At 44.6% G+C, this 27953-nt stretch overlaps 1 protein-coding gene across 1 annotated transcript in view; it reads left to right on the forward strand.

Annotated features, from left to right (window-relative positions):
* LOC139255081 (flagellum-associated coiled-coil domain-containing protein 1-like) overlaps positions 1-27953 on the forward strand; it is a 147287-nt gene that overhangs the window by 31213 nt on the left and 88121 nt on the right. The window contains exons 6-8 of the mRNA XM_070873870.1: positions 3993-4086; positions 18269-18330; positions 18777-18874. Of these exons, the coding sequence (XP_070729971.1) occupies positions 3993-4086; positions 18269-18330; positions 18777-18874 (254 nt within the window). The remainder of the gene's footprint in view (positions 1-3992; positions 4087-18268; positions 18331-18776; positions 18875-27953) is intronic.

Consider the following 27953-nt stretch of genomic DNA (forward strand, 5'->3'; position numbering starts at 1 on the left):
AGCTAGACCGGCTGCAACGAGAAGGCATCATTTCGCCAATCGAATTCAACGAGTGGGCCAGTCCGATTGTTCCAGTCCTCAAGGGAGATGGCACCGTCAGAATCTGTGGTGATTACAAAGTAACTATCAATCGTTTCTCCCTGCAGGATCAATACCCACTACCAAAGGCTGACAACCTTTTTGCTACGCTGGCGGGAGGAAAGACGTTCACGAAGCTGGACTTAACCTCGGCCTACATGACACAGGAGCTGGAAGAATCATCGAAGGGTCTCACCTGCATCAACACGCACAAAGGTTTCTTCATCTACAACAGATGCCTGTTTGGAATTCGATCAGCCGCGGCAATATTCCAGAGAAACATGGAAAGCTTACTGAAGTCGGTCCCGCGCATGATGGTCTTCCAAGACAACATCTTGGTTACAGGTCGGGACACAGTCGAGCATTTGCAGAACCTGGAGGAGTTGCTTAGTTGACTCAACTGCGTTGGGTTCAGGTTAAAACGCTCGAAGTGCGTTTTCCTGGCACCTGAAGTGGACTTCCTGGGGAGAAGAATCGCGGCGGACGGTATCAGGCCCACCGATTCGAAGACGGAGGCAATCGAGAACACACCGAGGCCACAGAATGTGACACAGCTGCGGTCGTTTCTAGGACTCCTGAACTATTTTGGTAACTTCTTACCGGGTCTCAGCACACTGTTAGAACCACTGCACGTCTTACTGCGTAAAGGAGACGAATGGGTATGGGGCAAAAGCCAAGAAAATGCCTTTGTAAAAGCTAGAACATTGTTATGCTCAAACAAATTGCTTGTGTTGTATGATCCAACACAAGCAATTTGTTTGAGCATGTGACGCATCATCATACGGCGTCGGGTGTATATTGCAACAAGCTAATGAATCTAGGAAATTGTAACCGGTTGCTTATGCATCCAGAAGTCTGAGAGAGCCTACAGCATGATTGAAAAAGAAGCGTTAGCATCTGTTTATGGGGTAAAGAAAATGCATTAATATCTGTTTGGGCTCAAATTTGAATTGGCAACTGACCAATAAGCCACTGATATCACTTTTTTCCGCAAGTAAGGGGATAAATACGAATGCATCAGCCCGCATCCAAAGATGGGCGCTCACGTTGTCCGCATACAACTATGCCATCCGCCACAGGCCAGGCACAGAAAACTGCCAATACTCTCAGTAGGCTGCCATTGCCCACCACGGGGGGTGGAAATGGCACAGCCCGCAGATTTAGTCAGCAAGAGTGAGAAATCACCCATCACAGCCCAACAGATTAGAACCTGGATGAGCCAGGACCCCTTACTGTCCCTAGTAAAAAATGATGTGCTTCACGGGAGCTGGTCCAGTGTCCCAGTGGAAATGCAGGAAGAGATAAAGCCGTACCAGCGGCGCAAAGATGAAATGTCCATTCAGGCACACTGCCTTCTGAGGGGTAATCGGGTAGTGGTCCCCAAGAAGGACAGGGACACTTTCATCAGTGATCTCCACAGTATTCATCCAGGCATTGTAATGATGAAAGTGATAGCCAGATCTCACGTGTGGTGGCCCGGTATCGATGCGGACTTAGAGTCCTGCGTGCACAAATGTAACACATGCTCGCAGTTAAGCAATGCACCCAGGGAGGCGTCACTAAGTTTATGGTCGTGGCCCTCCAAACCGTGGTCCAGGGTCCACGTAGACTATGCAGGCCCGTTTTTGGGTAAAATGTTCCTAGTGATTGTAGATGCTTACTCCAAATGGATTGAATGTGAGATAATGTCGGCAAGCATGTCCGCTGCCACCACTGAAAGCCTGCAGGCCATGTTTGCCATGCACGGCCTGCCTGATGTCCTTGTGAATGACAACGGGCCATGTTTCACCAGTGCCAAGTTCAAAGAGTTCTTGACTCGTAATGGGATCAAACATGTTACATCTGCCCTGTTCAAACCAGCATCCAATGGTCAGGCAGAGAGACCAGTGCAAACCATCAAGCAGAGCTTGAAGAGGGTAACTGAAGGCTCACTGCAGACTCGCCTATCCCGAGTCCTGCTTAGCTTCCGTACGAGACCCCACTCGCTCAGTGGGATTCCACCCGTTGAACTGCTCATGAAAAGGACAAGGCTCTCGTTAGTTCACCCTGATCTACATGAACAGGTAGAGAGCAGGTGGCTTCAACAAAGTACATATCATGATAGCGCAAATGTGTCAAACGAAATTTAAATCAATGATTCTGTATTTGTGTTGAACTATGGACAAGGTCCGAAGTGGCTTCCCGGCACCGCTGTGGCCAAAGAGGGGAGTAGGGTGTTTCGAATGGACTCTTTCAAATGGACTCACCCACCGGAAACACTTGGACCAAATCAAACTCAGATTTACGGACTATCCAGAGCAACCCACATTGGACCCTACCTTCTTTGACCCCCAACATACACACCAGTGGCAACCGACACCGCGGTTGACCACAAAGCAGAAGCCATCACCCGCAGCAGCCCAGCAGGACTCACTACACCAGGCATCCCAGCAAGGACAGCTGCACAGCAGCCCAGCAAGGGCCCAACAAGCGATTCACCAAAACCAGCATTTACATTGAGACGATCATCCAGGGAATGAAAGACCTCAGATCGACTCACCTTGTAAATAGTTACACTATTGACTTTGGGAAGGAGTGTGTTATATATGTGTAAACCTGTATATACCTTGTGTAGCCACCAGAGTTTATCCCTGGAGTCCCAAGGGATCCCACAATCCCTTGGGAGCACCTGTACTTAAGGAGGCCTCACAGGCTGGAGAGGCACTCTGGAGACCTGCAATAAAAGATTACGGTCACACTTTACTTTGAGCTCACAGTATCTAGTCAGACTCTTTATTCATACAAAGTAACCATCACCTCTCTCAACCCAACTATTGCCTCTGTGTTGTCAGAATGCTTGTCCGATATCCTGTCCTGGCCGTGCCTTCAGCTGTCCAGGCCATATAGCTCTAGAAATCCTTCCCTAAACCTCCCTGTGTCTCCTCCTTTAAGACACTCCTTAAAACCGACCTCTTTCACCAAGCTGTCCTAATGTCTCTATGGCTCGGTGTCAATCTTTGTCTGACAAGGCTCCTGTGAAGTGTCGCGGGACATTTTACGATGTTAAAGGAGCTATAGAAATGCAAGTTGTTTCAAATAGATCAAGAGTAGGAACCCTGGCCGACATTCCCCCTCACTAATGCAAGGGCCAATTTCAGCCTTTTGCCGGGATCAGCTAACTCAGCGTAAAAAGAAAAGAAAGACTTGCATTTATATAGCACCATTCATGACCATTGGACAAAACACTTCACAGCCAATGAAGTACTTTTGAAGTGAAGTCACTGTTGTAATGTGGGAAATGCAGCAGCCAACTTGCGCTCAGCAAACTCCCACAAATAGCAATGTGATAATGAACAGATAATCTGTCTTTGTTATGTTCAATGAGGGATAAATATTGGCCAGGACACGAGGGAGAACTCCCTTGCTCTTCTTTGAAATAGTGCTATGGGATCTTTTACGTCCACCTGAGATGTCAAACGGGGCCTCGGTTTAACGTCTCATCTGAAAGACAACACCTCTGACAGTGCAGCACTCCCTCAGCACTGCACTGGAGTGTCGGCCTAGATTTTTTTTTATGTGCTCAAGTTCCTGGATTGGGACTTAGCATAGACCAAGTATTGAACCTATTACCTTGTTGGATTGTATGACTCAACTTCTCACTCGCTTAACCTGCTTTACTATTGGGCAAAGTCAATTATTTTTAGTCCTTCTTATCCTATCTTCCTTTCCTTGCACCTCTTGTGTCACGCTCCATATGTCAGTGTGGTCTAGGTGAAACAGGTCTGACCTCTGGCGGAACAGGCTTGGCCGACTACTGTTTCTATGTTCAGCTCACTTTCCGTTTGGCGCTTAAATTTCAGATCCAAACCATATTGAATTCCAGAGCCCTGATTAAATGTGATATCTCTGTAATGTTTGAATCTTGTGCTTATCAGAGAGCAGCTGATCACAGACCTGCAAAAGCAGATCACTCAGCTGGTGCAGTTACTGGAGCAGGAGAGTCACAAGCAAATGAGCATAGAAAACAGGGTGAGTCAAAGTTTTCTGCCTTTGGGGAAACATTAGGATAAGACATTTCTTTTATGTCCCAGGTTTTTGCACTTCAGAGGGAGGTATGATGGTGATGGAGAGTGCTGCAGCACAGAGTTTGGTAAGTGGGAGAGTTTTAAGGGTTAATCTTTTTTAAACCATTTGGAGGCTGGTGTTAATTGCGGGTGGCAATTGCTAGTAGCTTCTAAGTAAGATTAACAGTTAAATATTTAGGATTCTTTCAGGCTTAAGCAGAGACAAACTAGCGAGCTCTCCAGTAGTTAGCTAAGTAGCTAACCGGTTCTTGAAACAGCTGACTAGTGGTGACTTATCTGAGCCATAAGCAGTTTAAAAACCGAGGGCTGGTGCACATAATGCAGCAGCTCAGAGTGGGAAACCTGAGTGTTTGGTAAGTGGGAGAGTTCGGTGAAGTGGGGACAGGAGGTGTGGCTTTGCCTTGTTTTCCCTAACTTTTTCGGCAGAGTGGCGGTGTACCTGAGCGGGAGCAGACCAAGGTCTGAGAGTGGGGATCAAAGCCACAGCAGACCACAGCATACGGCCAGTGTGATCTCCTGGACTAGTTCCGATCGCCTGGTAGGGGCGGAGAGGAATTTTCCCAGATTTCTTTCCCCAATTGGCCTGGATTTTTATCTGTTTTTTTTGCCTCTCCCAGGAGATCGCATGGCTCTGGGTGGGGAGAACTCTGCAGTATGACATCACGGGTAAGGCAGGTAAATAATTGGTAGTGATTGTGGGCTAAGTTTTTATTTTAAATTAACATATAGCATATAACTAAATTCTAAAACTAACCTTTATTTATTTAACTAATTTAATAAACTATATAAGGTAAATACTTTGATTAACACTAAACTAATTAATTAAATTAAATAATGGGAAAACAGGAGATGTGTTGCTGCTGCAGTATGTGGAGTTTCTGGACCTTTTGGTTCAGGGCGACTACATGTGCGGAAAGTGTCTGCGACTCGACGATATATGTAAAAAAAGGGATGAGGTCCTACGACATGAATTTAAGGAGCTAGGAGCTAAATTAAAACGTAGGACCTCAAAAGTAGTAGTCTCAGGATTGCTACCAGTGCCACGTGCTAGTCAGAGTAGGAATCGCAGGATAGCTCAGACGTGGCTTGAGCAGTGGTGCAGCAGGGAGGGGTTCAAATTCCTGGGGCATTGGAACCGGTCCTGGGGGAGGTGGGACCAGTACAAACTGGACGGTCTGCACCTGGGCAGGACCGGAACCAATGTGCTAGGGGGAGTGTTTGCTAGTGCTGTTGGGGAGGAGTTAAACTAATGTGACAGAGGGATGGGAACCAATGCAGGGAGACAGAGGGAAACAAAAAGGAGACAAAAGCAAAAGACAGAAAGGAGATGAGTAAAAGTGGAGGGAAGAGAAACCCAAGGCAAAAAACAAAAAGGGCCACTGAATGTAAAGGGGCTACAGAAGGGGTCAAAACTAAAAATCATGGATTAAAAACTAGTATTAAAACACTCTACCTAAACGCACGCAGCATTCGAAATAAAGTAAATGAGTTGACAGCACAAAACATTACAAATGGGTATGATTTGGTGGCCATTACAGAAACATGGTTGCAGGGTGGCCAAGACTGGGAATTAAACATACAGGGGTATCTGACGATTCGGAAAAATAGACAAGAAGGGAAAGGAGGTGGGGTAGCTCTGTTAATAAAGAATGATATCAGGGCAGTTGTGAGAGACGATATTGGCTCTAATGAACAAAATGTTGAATCATTGTGGGTGGAGATTAGAGATAGTAAGGGGAAAAAGTCACTGGTGGGAGTAGTTTATAGGCCCCCAAATAATAACTTCACGGTGGGGCGGGCAATAATCAAGGAAATAATGGAGGCATGTGAAAAAGGAACGGCAGTAATCATGGGGGATTTTAACCTACATATCGATTGGTCAACTCAAATCGCACGGGGTAGCCTGGAGGAGGAATTCATAGAATGCATACGGGATTGTTTCTTAGAACAGTATGTTACAGAACCTACAAGGGAGCAAGCTATCTTAGATCTGGTCCTGTGTAATGAGACAGGAATAATAAACGATCTCCTAGTAAAAGATCCTCTCGGAATGAGTGATCACAGTATGGTTGAATTTGTAATACAGATTGAGGGTGAGGAAGTAGTGTCTCAAACGAGCATACAATGCTTAAACAAAGGGGACTACAGTGGGATGAGGGCAGAGTTGGCTAAAGTAGACTGGAAACACAGACTAAACGGTGACACAATTGAGGAACAGTGGAGGACTTTTAAGGAGCTCTTTCTTAGTGCTCAACAAAAATATATTCCAGTGAAAAAGAAGGGCGGTAAGAGAAGGGATAACCAGCCGTGGATAACCAGAGAAATTAAGGAGAGTATCAAATTAAAAACCAATGCGTATAAGGTGGCCAAGGTGATTGGGAAAATTTTAAACGACAGCAAAGAATGACTAAGAAAGCAATAAAGAAAGGAAAGATAAATTACGAAGGTAAACTTGCGCAAAACATAAAAACGGATAGTAAAAGCTTTTACAGATATATAAAACGGAAAAGAGTGACTAAAGTAAATGTTGGTCCCTTAGAAGATGAGAAGGGGGATTTAATAATGGGAAATGTGGAAATGGCTGAGACCTTAAACAATTATTTTGCTTCGGTCTTCACAGTGGAAGACACAGAAACCATGCCAGAAATTGCTGGTCACAGGAATGTGGGAAGGGAGGACCTGGAGACAATCACTATCACTAGGGGGGTAGTGCTGGACAGGCTAATGGGACTCAAGGTAGACAAGTCCCCTGGTCCTGATGAAATGCATCCCAGGGTATTAAAAGAGATGGCGGAAGTTATAGCAGATGAATTCGTTATAATCTACCAAAATTCTCTGGACTCTGGGGAGGTACGAGCGGATTGGAAAGCAGCTAATATAACGCCTTTGTTTAAAAAAGGGGCAGACAAAAGGCAGGTAACTATAGGCCGGTTAGTTTAACATCTGTAGTGGGGAAAATGCTTGAAACTATCATGAAGGAAGAAATAGCGGAACATCTAGATAGGAATAGTGCAATCAAATTTAAGGGGAAATCATGTTTAACTAATTTACTGGAATTCTTTGAGGATATAACGAGCATGGTGGATAGAGGTGTACCGATGGCTGTGGTGTATTTAGATTTTCAAAAGGCATTCGATAAGGTGCCACACAAAAGGTTACTGCAGAAGATAAAGGTACGCGGGGTCAGTGGAAATGTATTAGCATGGATAGAGAATTGGCTGGCGAACAAAAAGCAGAGAGTCGGGATAAATGGGTCCTTTTCGGGTTGGAAATCGGTGGTTAGTGGTGTGCCACAGGGATCGGTGCTGGGACCACAACTGTTTACAATATACATAGATGACCTGGAAGAGGGGACAGAGTGTAGTGTAACAAAATTTGTAGATGGCACAAAAATTAGTGGGAAAGCGGGTTGTGTAGAGGACACAGAGGGGCTGCAAAGAGATTTAGATAGGTTAAGCGAATGGGCTAAGGTTTGGCAGATGGAATACAATGTCGGAAAGTGTGAGGTCATCCACCTTGGGTGAAAAAAAACAAAAAAGGGAATACTATTTGAATGGGGAGAAATTACAACATGCTGCGGTGCAGAGGGACCTGGGGGTCCTTGTGCATGAATCCCAAAAAATTAGTTTGCAGGGGCAGCAGATAATCAGGAAGGCGAATGGAATGTTGGCCTTCATTGCAAGAGGGATGGAGTACAAAAGCAGGGAGGTAACTCCACTTCTTAAAAAAGGAGGGAGAGAGAAAACAGGGAATTATAGACCGGTCAGCCTGACATCGGTCGTGGGTAAAATGATGGAATCAGTTATTAAGGATGTCATAGCAGTGCATTTGGAAAGAGGTAATATGATAGGTCCAAGTCAGCATGGATTTGTGAAAGGGAAATCATGCTTGACAAATCTTCTGGAATTTTTTGAGGATGTTTCCAGTAGAGTGGACAAGGGAGAACCAGTTGATGTGGTATATTTGGACTTTCAGAAGGCTTTCGACAAGGTCCCACACAAGAGATTAATGTGCAAAGTTAAAGCACATGGGATTGGGGGTAGTGTGCTGACATGGATTGAGAACTGGTTGTCAGACAGGAAGCAAAGAGTAGGAGTAAATGGGTACTTTTCAGAATGGCAGGCAGTGACTAGTGGGGTACCGCAAGGTTCTGTGCTGGGGCCCCAGCTGTTTACACTGTACATTAATGATTTAGACGAGGGGATTAAATGTAGTCTCTCCAAATTTGCGGATGACACTAAGTTGGGTGGCAGTGTGAGCTGCGAGGAGGATGCTATGAGGCTGCAGAGCAACTTGGATAGGTTAGGTGAGTGGGCAAATGCATGGCAGATGAAGTATAATGTGGATAAATGTGAGGTTATCCACTTTGGTGGTAAAAACAGAGAGATAGACTATTATCTGAATGGTGACAGATTAGGAAAAGGGGAGGTGCAAAGAGACCTGGGTGTCATGGTACATCAGTCATTGAAGGTTGGCATGCAGGTACAGCAGGCGGTTAAGAAGGCAAATGGCATGTTGGCCTTCATAGCGAGGGGATTTGAGTACAGGGGCAGGGAGGTGCTGCTACAATTGTACAGGGTCTTGGTGAGGCCACACCTGGAGTATTGTGTACAGTTTTGGTCTCCTAACCTGAGGAAGGACCTTCTTGCTATTGAGGGAGTGCAGCAAAGGTTCACCAGACTGATTCCCGGGATGGCGGGACTGACCTATCAAGAAAGACTGGATCAACTGGGCTTGTATTCACTGAAGTTCAGAAGAATGAGAGGGGACCTCATAGAAACGTTTAAAATTCTGACGGGGTTAGACAGGTTAGATGCAGGAAGAATGTTCCCAATGTTGGGGAAGTCCAGAACCAGGGGACACAGTCTAAGGATAAGGGGGAAGCCATTTAGGACCGAGATGAGGGGGAATTTCTTCACCCAGAGAGTGGTGAACCTGTGGAATTCTCTACCACAGAAAGTTGTTGAGGCCAATTCACTAAATATATTCAAAAAGGAGTTAGATGAAGTCCTTACTACTAGGGGAATCAAGGGGTATGGTGAGAAAGCAGGAATGGGGTACTGAAATTGCATGTTCAGCCATGAACTCATTGAATGGCGGTGCAGGCTAGAAGGGCCGAATGGCCTACTCCTGCACCCAGTTTCTATGTTTCTATGTTTCTATGTCCTTCTGCAACTGTATAGGGTATTGGTGAGGCCGCACCTGGAGTACTGCATGCAGTTTTGGTCGCCTTACTTAAGGAAGGATATACTGGCTTTGGAGGGGGGGTACAGAGACGATTCACTAGGTTGATTCCGGAGATGAGGGGGTTACCTTATGATGATAGATTGAGTAGACTGGGTCTTTACTCATTGGAGTTCAGAAGGATGAGGGGTGATCTTATAGAAACATTTAAAATAATGAAAGGGATAGACAAGATAGAGGCAGAGAGGTTGTTTCCACTGGTCGGGGAGACTAGAACTAGGGGGCACAGCCTCAAAATACGGGGGAGCCAATTTAAAACCAAGTTGAGAAGGAATTTCTTCTCCCAGAGGGTTGTGAATCTGTGGAATTCTCTGCCCAAGGAAGCAGTTGAGGCTAGCTCATTGAATGTATTCAAGTCACAGATAGATAGATTTTTAACTAATAAGGGAATTAAGGGTTATGGGGAGCAGGCGGGTAAGTGGAGCTGAGTCCACGGCCAGATCAGCCATGATCTTGTTGAATGGCGGAGCAGGCTCGAGGGGCTAGATGGCTGTTCCTAATTCTTATGTTCTTATGAACTTCGGCTCCGAGTTGAGGAGCTGGAGTCCGAGCTGCAGCCATTGCGAAACATCAGGGAGGGAAAAGTTACCTGGACCTTTTGCTCCAGGAGGCAGCCACACCCTCTAGATTAAATACTTTTAGAATTGACACGTTGTCAGGAACAGGCGGATATGACTGTGAGTGAGGCAGGTACGGGGATCGAGGAGATAGTATTGCAGGAGCCTCAGTCCCTGCACTTGTCCAATAGATTTGAGGTTCTTGCAACCCTTGTGGACAAGTGTTTAGTCTGTGGGGTGGATGAGCAGACTGACCAAGGCACCGTGGTGCAGAAAGCCATTCAAGTGGGGGGAGTAAAGAAGATGGTGGTTGTATTAGGGGACAGTATAGTTAGGGGGATAGATAGGGTTCTCTGCAGCCGACAGCATGGGTCCTGAAGGCTGTGTTGCCAGGGTAAAGGACATCTCTTCCGGGCTGGAGAAGAACTTGGAGAGGGAGGATCCAGTTGTCGTGGTACATATAGGTAGGACTAAGAATGAGGTTCTGCTGGGAGAGTTTGAACAGCTAGGGACTAAATTGAAAAGCAGAACCACAAAGGTAATAATCTCTGCATTTTTACCTGAGCCACAGCAAATTGGCATAGAATCAGGGAGATGAATGCGTGGTTCATAGATTGGTGTGAGAGAAGTGGGTTTCGATTCAAGGGGCACTGGCACCAATACTCAGGAAAGATAGAGCTGTTCCGTAGGGACGGACTACACCTGAACTATGCTGGGACCAGAGTTCTACTGAATCAAATAAGTAGGTAGGTAGATAGGGCTTTAAACTAAATAAGGCGGGGGCAGGTTAGGGTGACCAGGGTTGGAAACTGAGTATCCAAGGATATTCGATATTTAGGAAGGACAGGCAAAAAGGAAAAGGGGGTGGTGTGGTGTTGTAAGTAAAGGATGAAATCAGAGCAATAGTGAGAAAGGATATTGGCTCAGAAAATCAAGATGTAGAATCAGTCTGGGTGGAGCAAAGGAGCACCAAGGGGCAGAAAACATTAGTGGGATTTGTCTCTAGGCCTCCAAACAGTTGTCGTAGGGGATGGCATCAAACAGGAAATTAGAGATGCATGTAACAAGGGTACTACAGTAATCATAGTTGACTTTAATCTACATATAGACTGGCCAAACCAAATTGGTTACAATACTGTGGAGGATGAATTCCTGGAGTGTGTTTTTTTTTAGACCAGTATGTTGAGGAGCCTACTAGGGAACAGGCTATCCGAGATTGGATATTGTGCAACAAGAGGGGGTTAATTAACAGTCTTGTTGTGTGGGGTCTTTTTAGGGAAGAGTGACCATAACATGATTGAATTCTTTAATAAGATGGAAAGTGAAGTAGTCCAATCCAAAACTAAGGTCCTAAATCTAAACAAAGGAAACTACGAAGATATGAGGAATGAATTGGCTATGATAGATTGGGAAGATTCATTAAAAGGCATGATGGTGGATAGGCAATGGTTAATATTTAAGGAACGAATGCATGAATTGCAACAGTTATACATTCCTTTCTGGTGCAAAAACGCAAAAGGAAACGTGGCCCAACCATGGATAACAAAATAAATTAAGGATAGTATTAGATCCAAAGAGGGGTTATACAAAGTTGCCAGAAAAAGTAGCAAGCCTGAGGATTGGGAGCAGGTTAGAATTCAGCAAAAAAGGACCAAGAGATTGATTTAAGAAGGGAAAAATAGAGTATGAGAGTAAACTTGCAAGGAATCTAACAACCGACTGCAAAAGTTTCTACAAGTACGTAAAAAGAAAAGGTTTAGTGAAGACAAATGTAAGTCCTTTACAGTCAGAAATAGGAGAATTTATAATGGGGAACAAGGAAATGGCAGAACAATTAAATAAGTACTTCGGTTCTACCTTCACAGAAGAAGATGCAAATAATGTCCCAGAAATGCTCGGGAACCAAGAGTCTAGTGAACAAGAGGAATTAAAGGAAATGATTATTAGTAAGAAAATAGTGCTGGAGAAACTAATGGGACTGAAGGCCGATAAATCCCCAGGACCTGATAATCTGCATCCCAGAGTACTAAAAGAAGTAGCCATGGAAATAGTAGATGCATTGGTTGTCATCTTCCAAAATTCTATAGATTATGGAATAGTTCCTGCAGATTGGCAAATGTAACCCCACTATTTAAAAAAGGGTGAGAGAAAACCTGGAATTACAGACTGGTTAGCCTGACATAAGTAGTAGGGAAAATGCTGGAGTCTATTATAAAGTATGTGATATCGGGACACTTAGAAAATATCAACAGGATTAGACAAAGTCAACATGGATTTATGAAAGGAAAATCGTGTTTGACAAACGTACTGAAGTTTTTTGAGGATGTAACTGATAGAATAGATAAGGGAGAACCAGTGGATGTAGTGTATTTGGATTTTCAGAAGGCCTTTGATAAAGTCCTACATAAGCGGTTAGTGTGCAAAGTGACAGCACATAGGATTGGGGGTAATGTATTGGCATGGATTGAAAATTGGTTAACTGACAGGAAACAGAGACTAGGAATAAACCGGTCTTTTTCGGGGTGGCGGGCAGTGACTAGTGGGGTACCACAGGGATCAGTGCTTGGGCCCCAGTTATTCACAATATATATAAATGATTTGGATGAGGGAACCAAATGTAATATTTCCAAGTTTGCTGACACAAAACTAGGTGGGATTGTGAGTTGTGAGGAGGATGCAAAGATGCTGCAAGGCGATTTAGATAGGTTGAGCGAGTGGGCAAACACATGGCAGATGCAGCATAACGTGAATAAATGTGAAATTATCCACTTTGGTAGGAAAAACATAAAGACAAAGTATTATTTAAATGGTGATAGCTTGGTAAATATCGATGTATAAAGGGACCTGGATGTCCTTGTACACCAGTCATCAAAAGCACACATGCAGGTGCAGCAAGCAGCTAGGAAGGCAAAAGATATGTTGGCCTTCATTGCAAGTGGATTTGAGTACAGAAGCAAGGGTGCCTTACTACAGTTATACAGGGCCTTGGTGAGACTACACCTGGAGTATTGTGTGCAGTTTTGGTCTCCTTACCTAAGAGGGAGTGCACGAAGGTTCACCAGACTGATTCCTGGGATAGCAGAACTGTCGTATGAGGAGAGATTGGGCCGACTAGGCCTGCATTCACTAGAGTTTAGAAGAATGAGAGGGGATCTCATTGAAACATATAAAATTCTGATGAGGCTGGACAGACTGGATGTGGGGAGGATGTTTCCCCTGGCTTGGAAGTCTAGAACAAGGGGCAGGAAATTTAGGACTGAGATGAGAAATTTCTTCACTGAGGGTGGTGAACCTGTGGAATTCTCTATCACAGCAGGCTGTGGAGGCCAAGACACAGAATATATTTAAGAAGGAGATAGATAGATTTCTAGACACAAAAGGCACCAAGAAGTATGAGGAGAAAGCGGGAATATGGTTTTGAGATAGAGGATCATCATAGGCAGTCCCTCGGAATCGAGGAAGACTTGCTTCCACTCTTAGAATGAGTCCTTAGGTGGCTGAACAGTCCAATATGAGAGCCACAGTCCCTGCCACAGGTGGAACACACAGTCGTTGAGGGTAAGGGAGTGTGGGACAGGTTTGCCGCACGGTCTTTCCGCTGCCTGCGCTTGTTTTCTGTATGCACTCGCTGATGAGACTCGAGATGCTCACGCCCTCCCGGATGTGCTTCCTCCACTTAGGGCGCTCTTTGGCCAGGGACTCCCAGGTGTTGGTGGGATGTTGCACTTTATCAGGGAGGCTTTGAGGGTGTCCTTGTAACGTTTCCTCTGTCCACCTTTGGCTCGTTTGCCATGAAGGAGTTCCGAGTAGAGCACTTGCTTTGGGAGTCTTGTGTCTGGCATGCGGACAATGTGGCCTGCCCAGCGGAGTTGATCAAGTGTGGTCAGTGTTTCAATACTGGGGATGTTGGCCTGGTCGAGGACGTCTGTCCTCCCAGGGGATTTGTAGGATCTTGCGGAGGCATCGTTAATGGTATTTCTCCAGCGACTTGAGGTGTCTACTGCACATGGTCCATGTCTCTGAGCCGTACAGGAGGGTGGGAATTACTACAGCCCTGTAGACCATGAGCTTGGTGGTAGATTTGAGGGCCTGGTCTTCTTTTCCTCAGGCAGCCGAAAGCTGTGCTGGCGCACTGGAGGTGGTGTTGAATCTCCTCATCAATGTCTACTTTTGTTGATAAGAGGCTCCTGAGGTATGGGAAATGGTCCATGTTGTCCAGGGCCACGCCGAGGATCCTGATTGGGGGGCAGTGCTGTGTGGCGAGCCCAGGCTGGTGGAGGACCTTTAACTTACGGATGTTTAGCATAAGGCCTATGCTGTCATATGCCTCAGTAAATATGTCGACTTTGTCCTGGAGTTCAGCCTCTGAATATGCACAGACGCAGGCGTCATCCGTGTACTGTAGCTCGACGACAGAGGTTGGGTGGTCTTGGACCTGGCCTGGAGACTACGAAGGTTGAACAGTTTCTCACTGGTTCTGTAGTTTAGTTCCACTCCAGCAAGGGAGCTTGTTGACTGTGAGATGGAGCATGGCAGCGAGTAAGTTTGAGAAGAGGGTTGGGGCGATGACGCAGCCCTGTTTGACCCCGGTCCGGACGTGGATTGGGTCTGTGGTGGATCCGTTGGTAAGGATCACGGCCTGCATGTCGTCATGGAGCAGGCGGAGGATATTGACGAACGTTTGGGGGCAGCCGAAATGCAGGAGGATGCTCCATAGACCCTCGCGGTTGACAGTGTCAAAGGCCTTTGTATGGTCGAAGAAGGCCATGTCACTGAGTATATTTAAGAAGGAGAGAGATAGATTTCTAGACACAAAAGGGAGAAAGCGGGAATATGGTGTTGAGATAAAGGATAGCCATGATCATGTTGAATGGCAGGCTCGAGAGGCTGAATGGCCGCCTCCTATTTTCTATGTTAATATTTACCCCATCATCATCATAGACAGTTCCTCGAAACGAGGATGACTTGCTTCCGCGCCAAAAAAAAAGGATGAGTTCATAGGTGTTTCGAATGAAGAACCTGAACTACATCTTCAAGGGTGGAAGATGCCTGTACGTGGATTTTTTTTACTAGCCACCACACGGGCTTGACAGAGCTAGGTCTTGGTCCAGTGGCAAGGATTACCCAAGACAACTGGAGACCTGCTCTGCTGCACGGACCTAGTGTGCACACATATTTACCATGTTGTACCTGGTACCCAGTCCGAGATGACTACCTAGATCATCTGTTTCAAGTGCTTCTGTCTGCTGGTAAAAGCAGCAGACCGAGCAAGCATTTGGCCTAGTAGTAGCATTCCTGCCTCTGAGTCAGGTGATGCAGAGTTTGAAACTCGCTCCAGACAGTCCTGGTAAGTGGATCGCTGGCTCTGAATTCTGGATCGACATGTAGTTGGATACTTGTGACCAGTGGGTGACGCACCCCTCATTATATGGGTTGTGGAGCCTCCTGCCATACAGGACTAACTAACCTTTCTGTCTGGTTATAACCATGGAAGAAGCATTCACGTCGTGGCCTGTCAAACTGTTAATTAGCCTGTTAATCCTTATATTGCTTCACACTATTCTCCAAGGGTGTGAAGGTCTGAAAACAAGAACTACAGAACAGCACTGTCAACTGTATCAAAGCTAATGGGTACCACGATGAAAAAGAATCTGTTGCAGTATCTCTGATACCTGATTGTCATTTTGCATCCTGAGTAAATTGATATAAAATTCAGGAGAAACTTCTTTACCCAGAGAGTGGTTAGAATCTGGAACTTGCTAACTAACAGGTTGAGGCAAATAGCATCGATGCCTTTTAGGGGAAGTTAGATAAACACACAGGGGAGAAAATAATTTCATGATATGGTGAGATGAAGTAGGGTGAGAAATGGTTTGTGTGGAGCATAAACACCAGCACAGACCAGCTGGGTCGAATGGCCGGTTTCTGTGCTGTAAATTATACCTCATCTTCAATCTGTACTTGCCAATATAACTCAACTTGTTCCTAACCAGATATTCATCTAGATTTGTTTTAAATGATGTCAGTCAAAAGCTTGTATTAATTTACAGTGAGAGTTAAAAACATTACATCTCTCAAACTTTGCTTTATGACAGTTACAGGTATTAGAAATTAATATGAAACCACTTTTTGAAATGTTGTGTAGTGTAATGTATACTTGTGCTGTGAATGCTGCCAAAACATGAAGTAATCAGAAGGTTAATGCGTACATCCCTGTCTGGAGTAAAAATAAAAAGTGGAAGGTAGCTCAACCGTAGCTAACAAGGGAAATTAGGGAAAGTGTTAAATCCAAGCAAGAGACATATAAATTGGTCAGAAAAAGCAGCAAACCTGAGGATTGGGAGAAATTTAGAATTCAGCTGAGGAGGACAAAAGGTCTAATTAAGACGGGGAAAATAGAGTATGAGAGGAAGCTTGCAGGGAACATAAAAACTGACTACAAAAGCTTCTATAGATATGTGAAGAGAAAAAGATTAGTGAAGACCAATGTAGGTCCTTTGCAGTCAGAATCAGGTGAATTTATAATGGGGAACAAAGAAATGGCAGACCAATTGAACAAATACTTTGCTTCTGTCTTCACGAAGGGAGACACAAATAACCTTCCGGAAGTACTAGGGGACCGAGGGTCTAGTGAGAAGGAGGAACTGAAGGATATCCTTATTAGGCGGGAAATTGTGTTGGGGAAATTGATGGGATTGAAGGCCGATAAATCCCCAGGGCCTGATAGGCTGCATCCCAGAATACTTAAGAAAGTGGCCCTAGAAATAGTGGATGCATTGGTAGTCATTTTCCAACATTCTATCGACTCTGGATCAGTTCCTATGGACTGGAGGGTAGCTAATGTAACACCACATTTTTAAAAAGGAGGGAGAAAAAACTAGGAATTATAGACTGGTTAGCCTGACATCGGTGGTGGGGAAAATGCTGGAATCAATTATTAAAGATGAAATAGCAGCGCATTTGGAAAGCAGTGACAGGATCGGTCCAGGTCAGCATGGATTTATGAAAGGGAAATCATGCTTGACAAATCTTCTAGAATATTTTGAGGATGTAACTGGTATAGTAGACAAGGGAGAACCAGTGGATGTGGTGTATTTGGACTTTCAAAAGGCTTTTGACAAGGTCCCACACAAGAGCTTAGTGTGAAAAATTAAAGCACATGGTATTGGGGGTAATGTATTGACGTGGATAGAGAACTGGTTGGCAAACAGGAAGCAGAGAATTGGAATAAATGGGTCCTTTTCAGAATGGCAGGCAGTGACTAGTGGGGTGCCGCAGGGTTCAGTGTTGGGACCCCAGCTTTTTACAATATACATCAATGATTTAGATGAAGGAATTGAATGTAATATCTCCAAGTTTGCAGACGACATTAAGCTGGGTGGCGGTGTGAGCTGCGAGGAGGATGCTAAGAGGCTGCAGGGTGACTTGGACAGGTTAGTTGAGTGCGCAAATGCATGGCAGATGCAGGATAATGTGGATAAATGTGAGGTTATCCACTTTGGTGGCCAAAAACAGGAAGACAGAATGTTATCTGAATGATGACAGATTAGGAAAAGGGGAGATGCAACGAGACCTGGGTGTCATGGTACATCAGTCATTGAACTTTGGCATGCAGGTACAGCAGGCGGTGAAGAAGGCAAATGTCATGTTGGCCTTCATAGCTAGAGGATTTGAGTATAGGAGCAGGGAGGTCTTACTGCAGTTGTACAGAGCCTTGGTGAAGCCACACCGGGAATATTGTGTTCAGTTTTGGTCTCCTAATCTGAGGAAGGACATTCTTGCTATTGAGGGAATGCAGCGAAGGTTCACCAGATTGATTCCTGGGATGGCAGGACTGACATATGAGGAGAGACTGGATCAACTGGGTTTGTATCCACTGGAGTTTAGAAGAATGAGAGGGGATCTCATAGAAACATATAAAATTCTGACGGGATTGGACAGGTTAGAGGCAGGAAGAATGTTCCTGATGTTGGGGAAGTCCAGAACCAGGGTCACAGTCTAAGGATAAGGGGTAAGCCATTTAGGACTGAGATGAGGAGAAACTTCTTCACTCAGAGTTGTTAACCTGTGGAATTCTCTACCGCAGAAAGTTGTTAAGGCCAGTTCGTTAGATATATTCAAAAGGGAGTTAGATATGGCCCTTATGGCCAAAGGGATCAAGAGGTATGGCGAGAAAGCAGGAAAGGAGTACTGAAGTAGAATGATTAGCCATGATCTTATTGAATGGTGGTGCAGGCTCGAAGGGCTGAATGACCTACTCCTGCACCTAATTTCTATATTTCTATGTATTCAACAGCATCTCACTGTAAATGTTATTGGTTCCAGTTTCAGAGTGAGGGCAAGGAGGCAAACTTGGTGATGCAGAGAAAGCATCAGGAAGATCTGAGGTAGGACTGTGAAAACCTGTGGGGTTACAGGGAAGGGAGTGATTTTGATTTTTTTTTAAAGTATCCCAACAAGCAATACAACAGAGATCCATTGTTGGGAGTGAAGGGTGTGTGGGAAGATATGTGTGTGCTACATCTAACCTAGTAATGTTGACCGGGTAGTGGAATAAGAGGGTCCCCAGGCCTGAATCTGACGTGTACTGGATTTACCTTGTCAATATGCTAAAACATTTACTCCAATGCTTTCCACTACTTCGTTCAAAAGCATCCTGGGACTGAGGCTTTAAACAGATGTAATTGCTTTTCATAACAAGAGTGCAACTTGCCCTGGTGAGTTGGCAAGCCTGCCGATGAAAACAATTCAAGGTTTTTCACCGTGGTGATCGGGAGTGCGGACAAAAGAGCTAAGGGGCGAGTTTTTTTTAATATAGGTTATTTTATTTCAGTAAAATTGAGATCATCAATGCGAATAAAATCGATGAGCTGCAAAACAACTTTGAAGAGGTGCTCGAGCAGCACCAGGTGGAAGCATTAAAGCAGTATGGTAGGTACAATTCACACTGCTCAACAAAACAGCGTTATATGGAGTGGATTTCATTAAGTATTCCTTAATTTCTGGTCATTAAACTTCTTTAAAAGTTTAAAAATAAATCAGGTCGTGACAAATTGACCTTTCAATCTTAGAAGGGCAACCTGTGGGATTGTGGATGGTCAGTCGTCAAGTATATTCAAGACTGATAACGATAGATTGTTGAACACTAACAGAATCAAGGGATATGGGGATCATTCGGGAAAATGGAGATGAGCTAGATCAGCCATGATCTTAGTGAATGGCGAAACAGGCTCAAGGGGCCATATGGTCTACTCCTGCTCCTTTTTCTTATGTTCTTGCATATGGTGCAAGGATTACCAGGACCAGTTTGATATCCGGTGCCTGGATTACCGGGACCAGTTTGATATACAGTGCATGGGGTACCTGAACCAAACTGACATACAAAGCACGGGATATCTGGACCAGTCTGATATACAGTGCACGGGATATCTGGACCAGTCTGATATACAGTGCACGGGGTTCTTGGACCAGTCTGATATACAGTTCCCAGAGTAACTGGACCAGTCCGATATACAGTGCAAGGGTTACCTGCATAGTGCACGGGTTACCTGCACCAGTCTAATATATAGTGCACTAGGTATCTGGACCAGTCTGATACACAGTACATGGGGTATCTTGACCACTCTGATATTCGGTGCAAGGGGCACCTGGACCAGTTTGTTATACAGTGCACGGGGTACCTGGACCAGTCTGACACACAGTGTATGGGGTACCTTGACTGGTCTGATAGAAGGTGCATGGGGGTATCTGGACCACTCTGATATACTGTTTACGGGGTACCTGGATCAGTCTGCTACACAGTTTATGGGCTTCTGGACCAGTCTGATATACAGTGCACGGGGTTACTGGACTGGTCTGACACACAATATACAGGGTATCTGGACCAGTCTGATATACATTGCAAGGGCACCTGGACCAGTCTGATATATTGTGCAGGGAGTACCTGAACCAGTCTGATATATTGTGCAGGGAGTACCTGGACCAGTCTGATATACAGTGCAGGCAGTACCTGAACCAGTCTGATATGCAGAGCAGGGAGTACCTGGACCAGTCTGATATACAGTGCAGGGAGTACCTGGATCAGTCTGATATATTGTGCATGGGGTTACTCGATGAGCCTGATATATGGTGCATGCGATACATGGACTAGTCTGATATACAGTACATGGGATATCTGGACCAGGCTGATGTTCGGTGCAAGGGATATTGGGATCAGTCTGATATACAGAGCATGGGGTACCTGGACCAGTCTGATATACCATGGAGGATGTACCTGGAGCAGTTTGATATACAGCGGAGGAGGTACCTGGAGCAGTCTGATATATAGCGCACGGGGTACCTGGACCACTCGTATACAGTTTACGTGCTTTCTGGACCAGTCCGAGATATAGAGCATGGGTTACTGGAAAAGTCTGATAGAAGGTGCACGGGGATCTGGACCAGTCTGTTATACAGGGAGTACATGGACTAGTCTGATGTACAGTGCACGGGGTTCCAAGCTGAGGTAGGTTTACAGAGCATGGGATACCTAGACCAGTCTGATAGACAGTGCATAGGGTACCTGGACCAGTCTGATTTACAGTGCATGGAGTTACTTGATGAGCCTGATATACAGTACACAGGATATCTCGACCAGTCTGATATATGGTGCAAGGGGCACCTGGACCAGTCAAATATACAGTGCATGGAGTACAAGGACCAGTCAGATGTACGGTGCAAGGAGTATCTGCACCAGTTTGATATATCGTGCAGGAGGTATCTGGACCAGTCTGATGTACAGGTTATTGGGACCAGTCTAATATACAGTGCATGGATACCAGGACCAGTCTGATATACGGTGCACAGAATACCTGGACCAGTCAAATATACAGTGCATGGAGTACATGGACCAGTCTAATGTATGGTGCACGAGGTATCTGGACCACTCTGATATACAGTGCACGGGGCACCTGGACCAGTCAGACATACAGTGCATGGAGTATATGGACCAGTCTAATGTATGGTGCACGAGGTATCTGGACCACTCTGATATACAGTGCACGGTGTATCGGGACCACTCTGATATACAGTGCACGGGGCACCTGGACCAGTCAGACATACAGTGCATGGAGTATATGGACCAGTCTAATATATGTTGCACGGGGTACCTGTAAATGTTCAGTCTATGGTTATTTCCTGAGGTTTTCGAGGCCTTGCCATAGGGTCCAAATATGTAAGGGTTTTTACTTGGCAGTGACCGGTACCAATTGGCCCTGCCTTGCTTGCTGTGCTATGGGTTAATTTTCCGCAGAGACCGGTGCCAATAGGTCTCTCACAGTTATCCAATCTGCTGTTTATGATTTAACATCCGCTTATAGCAAGCACACTAACCCTGTCCTGATGTTTGGGCAAAGAGTTACAATGGATTGTCTTATAGTGAGACACTGACCAACGTTGTGAGTTCAAAATTACACAAGGTTTATTACAACAGATCAACACCTCCACTCCACTCGCCAGATGCTTGTGTAGTAATACCCACCCTCCTGTATGGCTCAGAGACATGGACCTTGTACAGTAGACACCAAGTCGCTGGAGAAATACCACCAACGATGCCTCTGCAAGATCCTACAAATCTCCTGGGAGGACAGACGCACCAGCGTTATCACCCTCGACCAGGCCAACATCCATAGCATTGAAGCACTGACCACACTTGATCAGCCCTGCTGGGCAGGCCACATCGTTCGCATGCCAGACATGAGATTCCCAAAGCAAGCGTTCTACTCGGAACTCCTTCAGGGCAAATGAACCAAAGTTGGGCAGAGGAAACGTTACAGGGACACCCTACAAGCCTCCCTGAAAAAGTGCAACATCCACACTGACACCTGGGAGTCCCTGGCCAAAGACCGCCCTAAGTGGTAGAAGTGCATCCGGGAGGGCGCCGAGCACCTCGAGTCTCATCGCCGAGAGCATGCAGAAATCAATCGCAGACAGCAGAAAGAGCAAGCGGCAAACCTGTCCCACCCACCCTTTCCCTCAATGACTATTATCCCACCTGTGACAGGGACTGTGGTTTTCGTATTGGACTGTTCAGCCACCTAAGGACTCATTTTTATGAGTGGAATCAAGTCTTCCTCGATTCCGAGGGACTGCCTATGATAATGATGACAACCACACGGTGCAGTAATACTCAGTAAAACAGTGCACTTCCCTTATTAACCTTACAACAGATCAACCCTTCCCATGGGCTAAACCCTCCTGGGACCCACCTAACTCTAAACCCCTCTCTGGTTTGGTTAGAGCACACTGACACCCCCTAATGCACTTTCGTGAATCGGTTGGTGAGCGTGCAACTTAAATTCTCACCCAATCCGCCCTTCCTTGCGCACTGGTCCTTCCTCAGCGGTTCGATTCCATGGTCTCGTGCTTGTCTGAAGCTTGCAAGATCCAGGTTGAAGTTGAAGTCTATCGGTTGGAGAAGTGAGGCTTCGCTCTCGGTCCTTATCCTCAAGGGGTGGGCAAACGTGCCTTCGCGTAGGATGTGATAGAATGAAGATCGAGCTTCCAAAATGGTCGACAGTTATACTCATGTTAATCCACAATTCTGGCTGGGTTTGGATGGTTCTGTTGCCTCCAGGAAACCTTTCTAGCTTCTTCAGGGCTTATCTGAGATGTACTGGAGTCTGAACAAAGCCAGCAGATTGATCTCTGCAGGCTTCCCGAGTGTTAAATGGCCCATCAGTCCTGATTGCTGGACCGTTGTGGAGACAATGCAGGTGTCAGTCTTAACCGAGCACCTTGCTCTCTTCCCTAGACAACTTGGCTGCACACACAAAAAAGTCCCTTGGCCTTCCTAAGAGCACCCAGCTCTGACGTCACTGGCCACTGGCAGGCTAATGTTCAAATTAACATTTGAACAGACCTAGCTTCTCTCACCAGTTTCTCCCAGCAACAGGTTTCTTCTTAATCCAGACCAGCCATCTTTCATCACAGTATTTCAAAAGTCCTTTTCAGGGTGAACAGCCAACAGGGATATAAACACAACAGTCCAGAGTTGACTTTGTCGACTTACACTCCCCAATGATATTAACACTGTCCTCCATGGAGAAAATATCATCCATATCCTTTTCCTTATCCTTCTGAGGAGAATGCTGTGATATATTCACAGAGCACAGCACACACCGCTTTCTATAATGGCAGACAGCATCTCAGAAGTTCCGGAAGCTTCTGGTCAGCTGATTCATTTATTCACCTTTAGTTGCAGTAACTCAATACATCCACATCCAGTGTGGAGCTACAACATTACAAACTTACAGACATTATACTTCTCCCTCCTTAATGAAGAAGTTATTATAACAAACATACATAACTTGCATGTTTATACATAACAAAGGATATGGACATTTTTTGCCATATTTACAAATTTAACTAAGCCATTTGTTTTCTATTTCAAAGAGGATACCTTCGCTCTCGCACAGAACCTTCCAAACATGGTGTCGAATTTAATCTCAGTCGAGGCTGATCCTGAGGAACGTTTTCCTCCAAGGGATTTCCTTGATTTTCATTTGAACTCAGTCTAACTTCAGACTCTTTGTTTCCCTGACTCTAATTCAGACTTAAATTCTGATTTTCTCTTGGATTTGTTTCCAGTACATTGGATGTAGGATATGCTACTGGTGTATCAAAACTCTCTGATGAGTCAGAAATAATTGAATCATTCCCACCTTCAACTCCTTCCATGTCTGTAGGTAAAATATGAACAAACCTAACCTGTCCATTATCAAACATCTTGACCAAATATGTGTGAGGACCACATATCTTCACCACTCTACCGAGTAACCACTTTACCCATTTATGGTGATGGTTCTTCACTTTCACCTTCTGATTTAATTTCACACTTCTCTTTTTTTACTCTACCTCTATCATGATTCTCTTTCTGTCTTAATTGTGTCTCTTCTACGGACTGTGCCAAATTTAGTTTTAACAACGAGAATCTGGTTCAAGGCTGTCGTTTGAGGAACAATTCTGATGGTGTTCTACCAGTAGTTGTATGAGGAATATTACGATACGTAATTAGAAAATTAGCCAATTTGTGATCCAATGATAACTGTCGTTTCTTTGGATTTGGATCTAACATTTGTTTTATAAGGGCACAGTGTGCTCTGCTGCACCATTCGAAGCAGGGTGGTACGGTGGAACCTTGGTATGTTTCACACCATTTTTGCTCGTGAACTGTGCAAAAACTTCTGAATGAAATTGTGGTCCATTATCAGGAACAATTTCTTCTGGGAGGCCAAATGAAGAAAATAAACTTCGCAAAATATCTAATGTTTTACTTGTTATTTTCCACATTGGGAACATCTCGACCCACTTCGAATAGCTATCAATCACAATGAACAATTGTTGTCCTTCTAGCTCAGCAAAATCAATATGTAGCCTTTGCTACACCCTAGGAGGTCATTTCCATGACTCTAATGGTACTGATGGAGGTTGCTTGCTTACCGATTGACATGTCGTACACTGACTCACTATGTACTCTATATCTTTATCAAGACCTGGCCACTATAAGTAACTACGTGCAAAACTCTTGGTCAAGCACATTCCCAGGTGCTGGTCATGGAGGTCTCCTAATAATTTGGACCTGAATTTATTTGATATAACCGCTCTTGCACCCCACATGATACAATCTTTATCGAATGATAATTCATTCCTACGAATGAAGAATGGATGAATATCTTTGTCTGTTACCTGGTTTGGCCATCCATTTACAATATAATCATACACCTTTGACATCACTGGGTCACATTTGGTTGCTCTACCAATCTCTTCAGCTGTGACTGGCAGTGCATCAATGTATGAAAGATAAAACACTTCTTCCCTATCAGGTGTAACTTGTGATGGGGAAGGCAATTTAGACATTGCATCAGCATTACTGTGATCAGCTGATCATCTGTATTCAATATCAGATGTATATGCTGACAAAATCAAAGCCCATCTCTGCATTCGGGCTGCAGCTAATGTTGGAACTGGGGTCTTTGGATGGAGGATTGCTGTTAGAGGCTTATGGTCTATAACGATGGTAAACTTGTGTATTTGTGAAATTTCTTGACCCCAAAAATTAATGCCAAAGCTTCCCTTTCGATTTGTGCATAATTACTCTCTGGCACTGAGAGTGCGTGAAGCAAAAGCAATTGGTCTCTCCTCCCCACTATGTAGTACATTAGAGATCACTGCCCCAACTCCAAAAGGTAGAGGCATCACATGCTAGCTTAATCTCCTTAGATATGTCATAGTGAACTAACATGGTGCTCTCTACCAATTTGCTTTTACACTCCTTGAATGCTGTATCGCATTCTTTTGGCCACTTCCAATGGACCTGTTTTTTCAATAGTTCATTCAGTGGATGTAATACTGTAGCCAAATTTGGTAGGAACTTCCCATAATAGTTCAAAAGACCCAAGACAGAACAAAGTTCAGTGACATTCCTGGGAGTGGGTGCATTTCTAATTGCATCCAGTTTTCCCATGGTTGGATGTAAACCATCTTTGTCTACTCTGTACCCTAAGTACTCCACTGAGTTTTGAAATAACTCACACTTACGAGTAGACACTCATACTCTGTGCTTCTCTAGCCGTTTGAGAACTTCATTCAATATGTTATGAATTTGCCTATTTGGTGCTGAAATTAGTATGTCATCTAAATAACATACTACCCCTTCAATACCTTGCAAAATCTGGTTCATCATCCCTTGGAATATGGCAGGGGTGGAAGACAATCCAAACGATAGCCTATTAAATTGATACAGGCCTAGATGAGTATTTATAGTCAAGCATGACTTGGACTCCTCATCTAGTTCAAGCTGTAAGTAGGCATTCGTATGATCCAGTTTTGAGAAGATCTGACCACCTGTCAGTGTTGTGAACAAATCTTCTATATTTGGCAATGTATTGGGGATATTACTCTCTAGAACCTGGTTTACGGTTACTTTATAATCACCACATAATCTTACCTTACCATCGGACTTCGGTACAATAACAATGGGTGTGGCCCAATTACATCGACCTATCTTACAAATAATGTTCTCAGTCTCTAGTCTTTTGAGTTCTTGCTCAACTTTTTCCTTGAATGCATAAGGTATGGAACGTGGCTTGCAGTAAACCAATCTAGCGTCCTTCTGTACCCTGACACTCGCCTTGAAGCCTAGGATCGGACTGCCCGTTTCGCAGAACACCTTCGGATAACTCTTGATAACATTGATGAAAATCTCATTTCAGAATGGAAAATCTCACTCCAATCCAGCTTCAGTGATCTCAACCAATTTCTTCCTAGTAAGGCAGACTTGTCTCCTTTCATTACTATTAGAGGCAAGTTCCGAAATTGATTTTTATATTTCACTGGTATGGTGATACGACCTACCACAGGAATGTTCTCTCCCGAGTAGCCTCGCAGCTCCATCTTGGATTTCTCCAATGAGAAATCACACAATTTGTTGAGGTATAGCGACTCCGGTACTACACTCACGATGCACCCGTGTCGATTTCCATTGGTATCTTGAATCCCGCAACATCTATGTGGATTTTGATACTTTTTGAATCACTGTCCGTTAACCTCGTGCTCCTGATGACGTTCAACTCTAACATCTCCTCGTCCCGTTGCTGTTCTTCCATGCTATGTAGTCTCTGGGGATTTCTACTCATAGCTTTGAAAACTGGACTCATAGCTTTGAAAGCTGGTTTACCTTTCAGTCGGCATACCTTCGCAAGATGCCCAATCTTTCTGCAGAAGAAACACTCTGCCATCACATATAGACAACTTTGAGCAATGTGTTGTCCCAGACTTTGGTGCTCTTAGAATTTCCAGTTTCTGAGACTTTGGGCCACGACCACCTTTTACTTTGAATCTGCAGGCAATTCACCTCGGTTGACTGATGACCATAATTATTATGAAATTCTCGGGAATATTGATCGGCAATGCCCATCGACCTGGCTATCTGACGAGCAATCTCAAAAGTCAAGTCATCCAACGTCAATAACTTCCTTCTGATCGCATCATTTTTCACCCCACAAACAAATCGATCCCGCAATGCTCGGTTTTGAAAGTTTCAGAAATTACAGCGAGTAGATAAGATTTTTTTAATGCTACAATGTACTCACTGATATTTTCATCAGTCTTTTGATTCCGTATCCCGAAACGATAGCTTTCAGCAATTTCTAATGGTACCGGGTTATAGTGCTGCTCCAGCTTCGTTAAAATCTCTAAGTGTCCTTTGGCTCATCAGGCACAAGCAGATTTATCAGCATTTCATACAATTCCAGGCCTGTTTCAGATAAGAAAATCACTCTCCAACACAACCTGGTTCTGATCAGCATTCTCTGGAACTTCGATTATATTATTTGCAGTGAAATACATTTCTAGCCGGTTCACATACGCCTTAAACCTTTCCTGGTCGCATTTATATTCAACTAAGTATCCCATTACTTCTATGGGTGCTGCATTTTGTGTCTACAGTGCAGACAGTGTGCTCTTTTTTTTAACATTGGATTTTGTAGCTATTTCCAAAGTCTCTCTATCGGCTTGCTGAATCCTTCACCAACAAAATATCAGCCTTATATCATCCGAAAAATCCCATTCTCATCGCCAAATGTGATGTATTCACAGATGACAGCACACACAGCTTTCTATAATAGCAGACAGCATCTCAGAAGTTCTGGAAGCTTCTGGTCAGCTGACTCATTTATTCACCTTTCGTTGCAGTAACTCAAGACATCCACATCCAGTGTGGAGCTGCAACATTACAAGCTTACAGACATTACAAATGCCTTGTGATACCCCTACCAAACCAAAGTTGCCTTGTCCCCATGGGTCCCCCTCTGCGGTTAAAGCATATAACGTTTACAGCACACTTTACAAAGAGAAGTACGAAAGTTCCTTGGCCACCATGGCTGAAATTTTAATCAACTGTCAGCAGCCAGGTTTTGAGTGCCCTCAGAAAATACATATGTACATTCTCCAGACAAAATACATAGGTATTTAC

The sequence above is a fragment of the Pristiophorus japonicus genome, chromosome 3 (assembly GCF_044704955.1).
Source record: "Pristiophorus japonicus isolate sPriJap1 chromosome 3, sPriJap1.hap1, whole genome shotgun sequence".
In the NCBI taxonomy this organism is placed as follows: Eukaryota; Metazoa; Chordata; class Chondrichthyes; family Pristiophoridae; genus Pristiophorus; species Pristiophorus japonicus.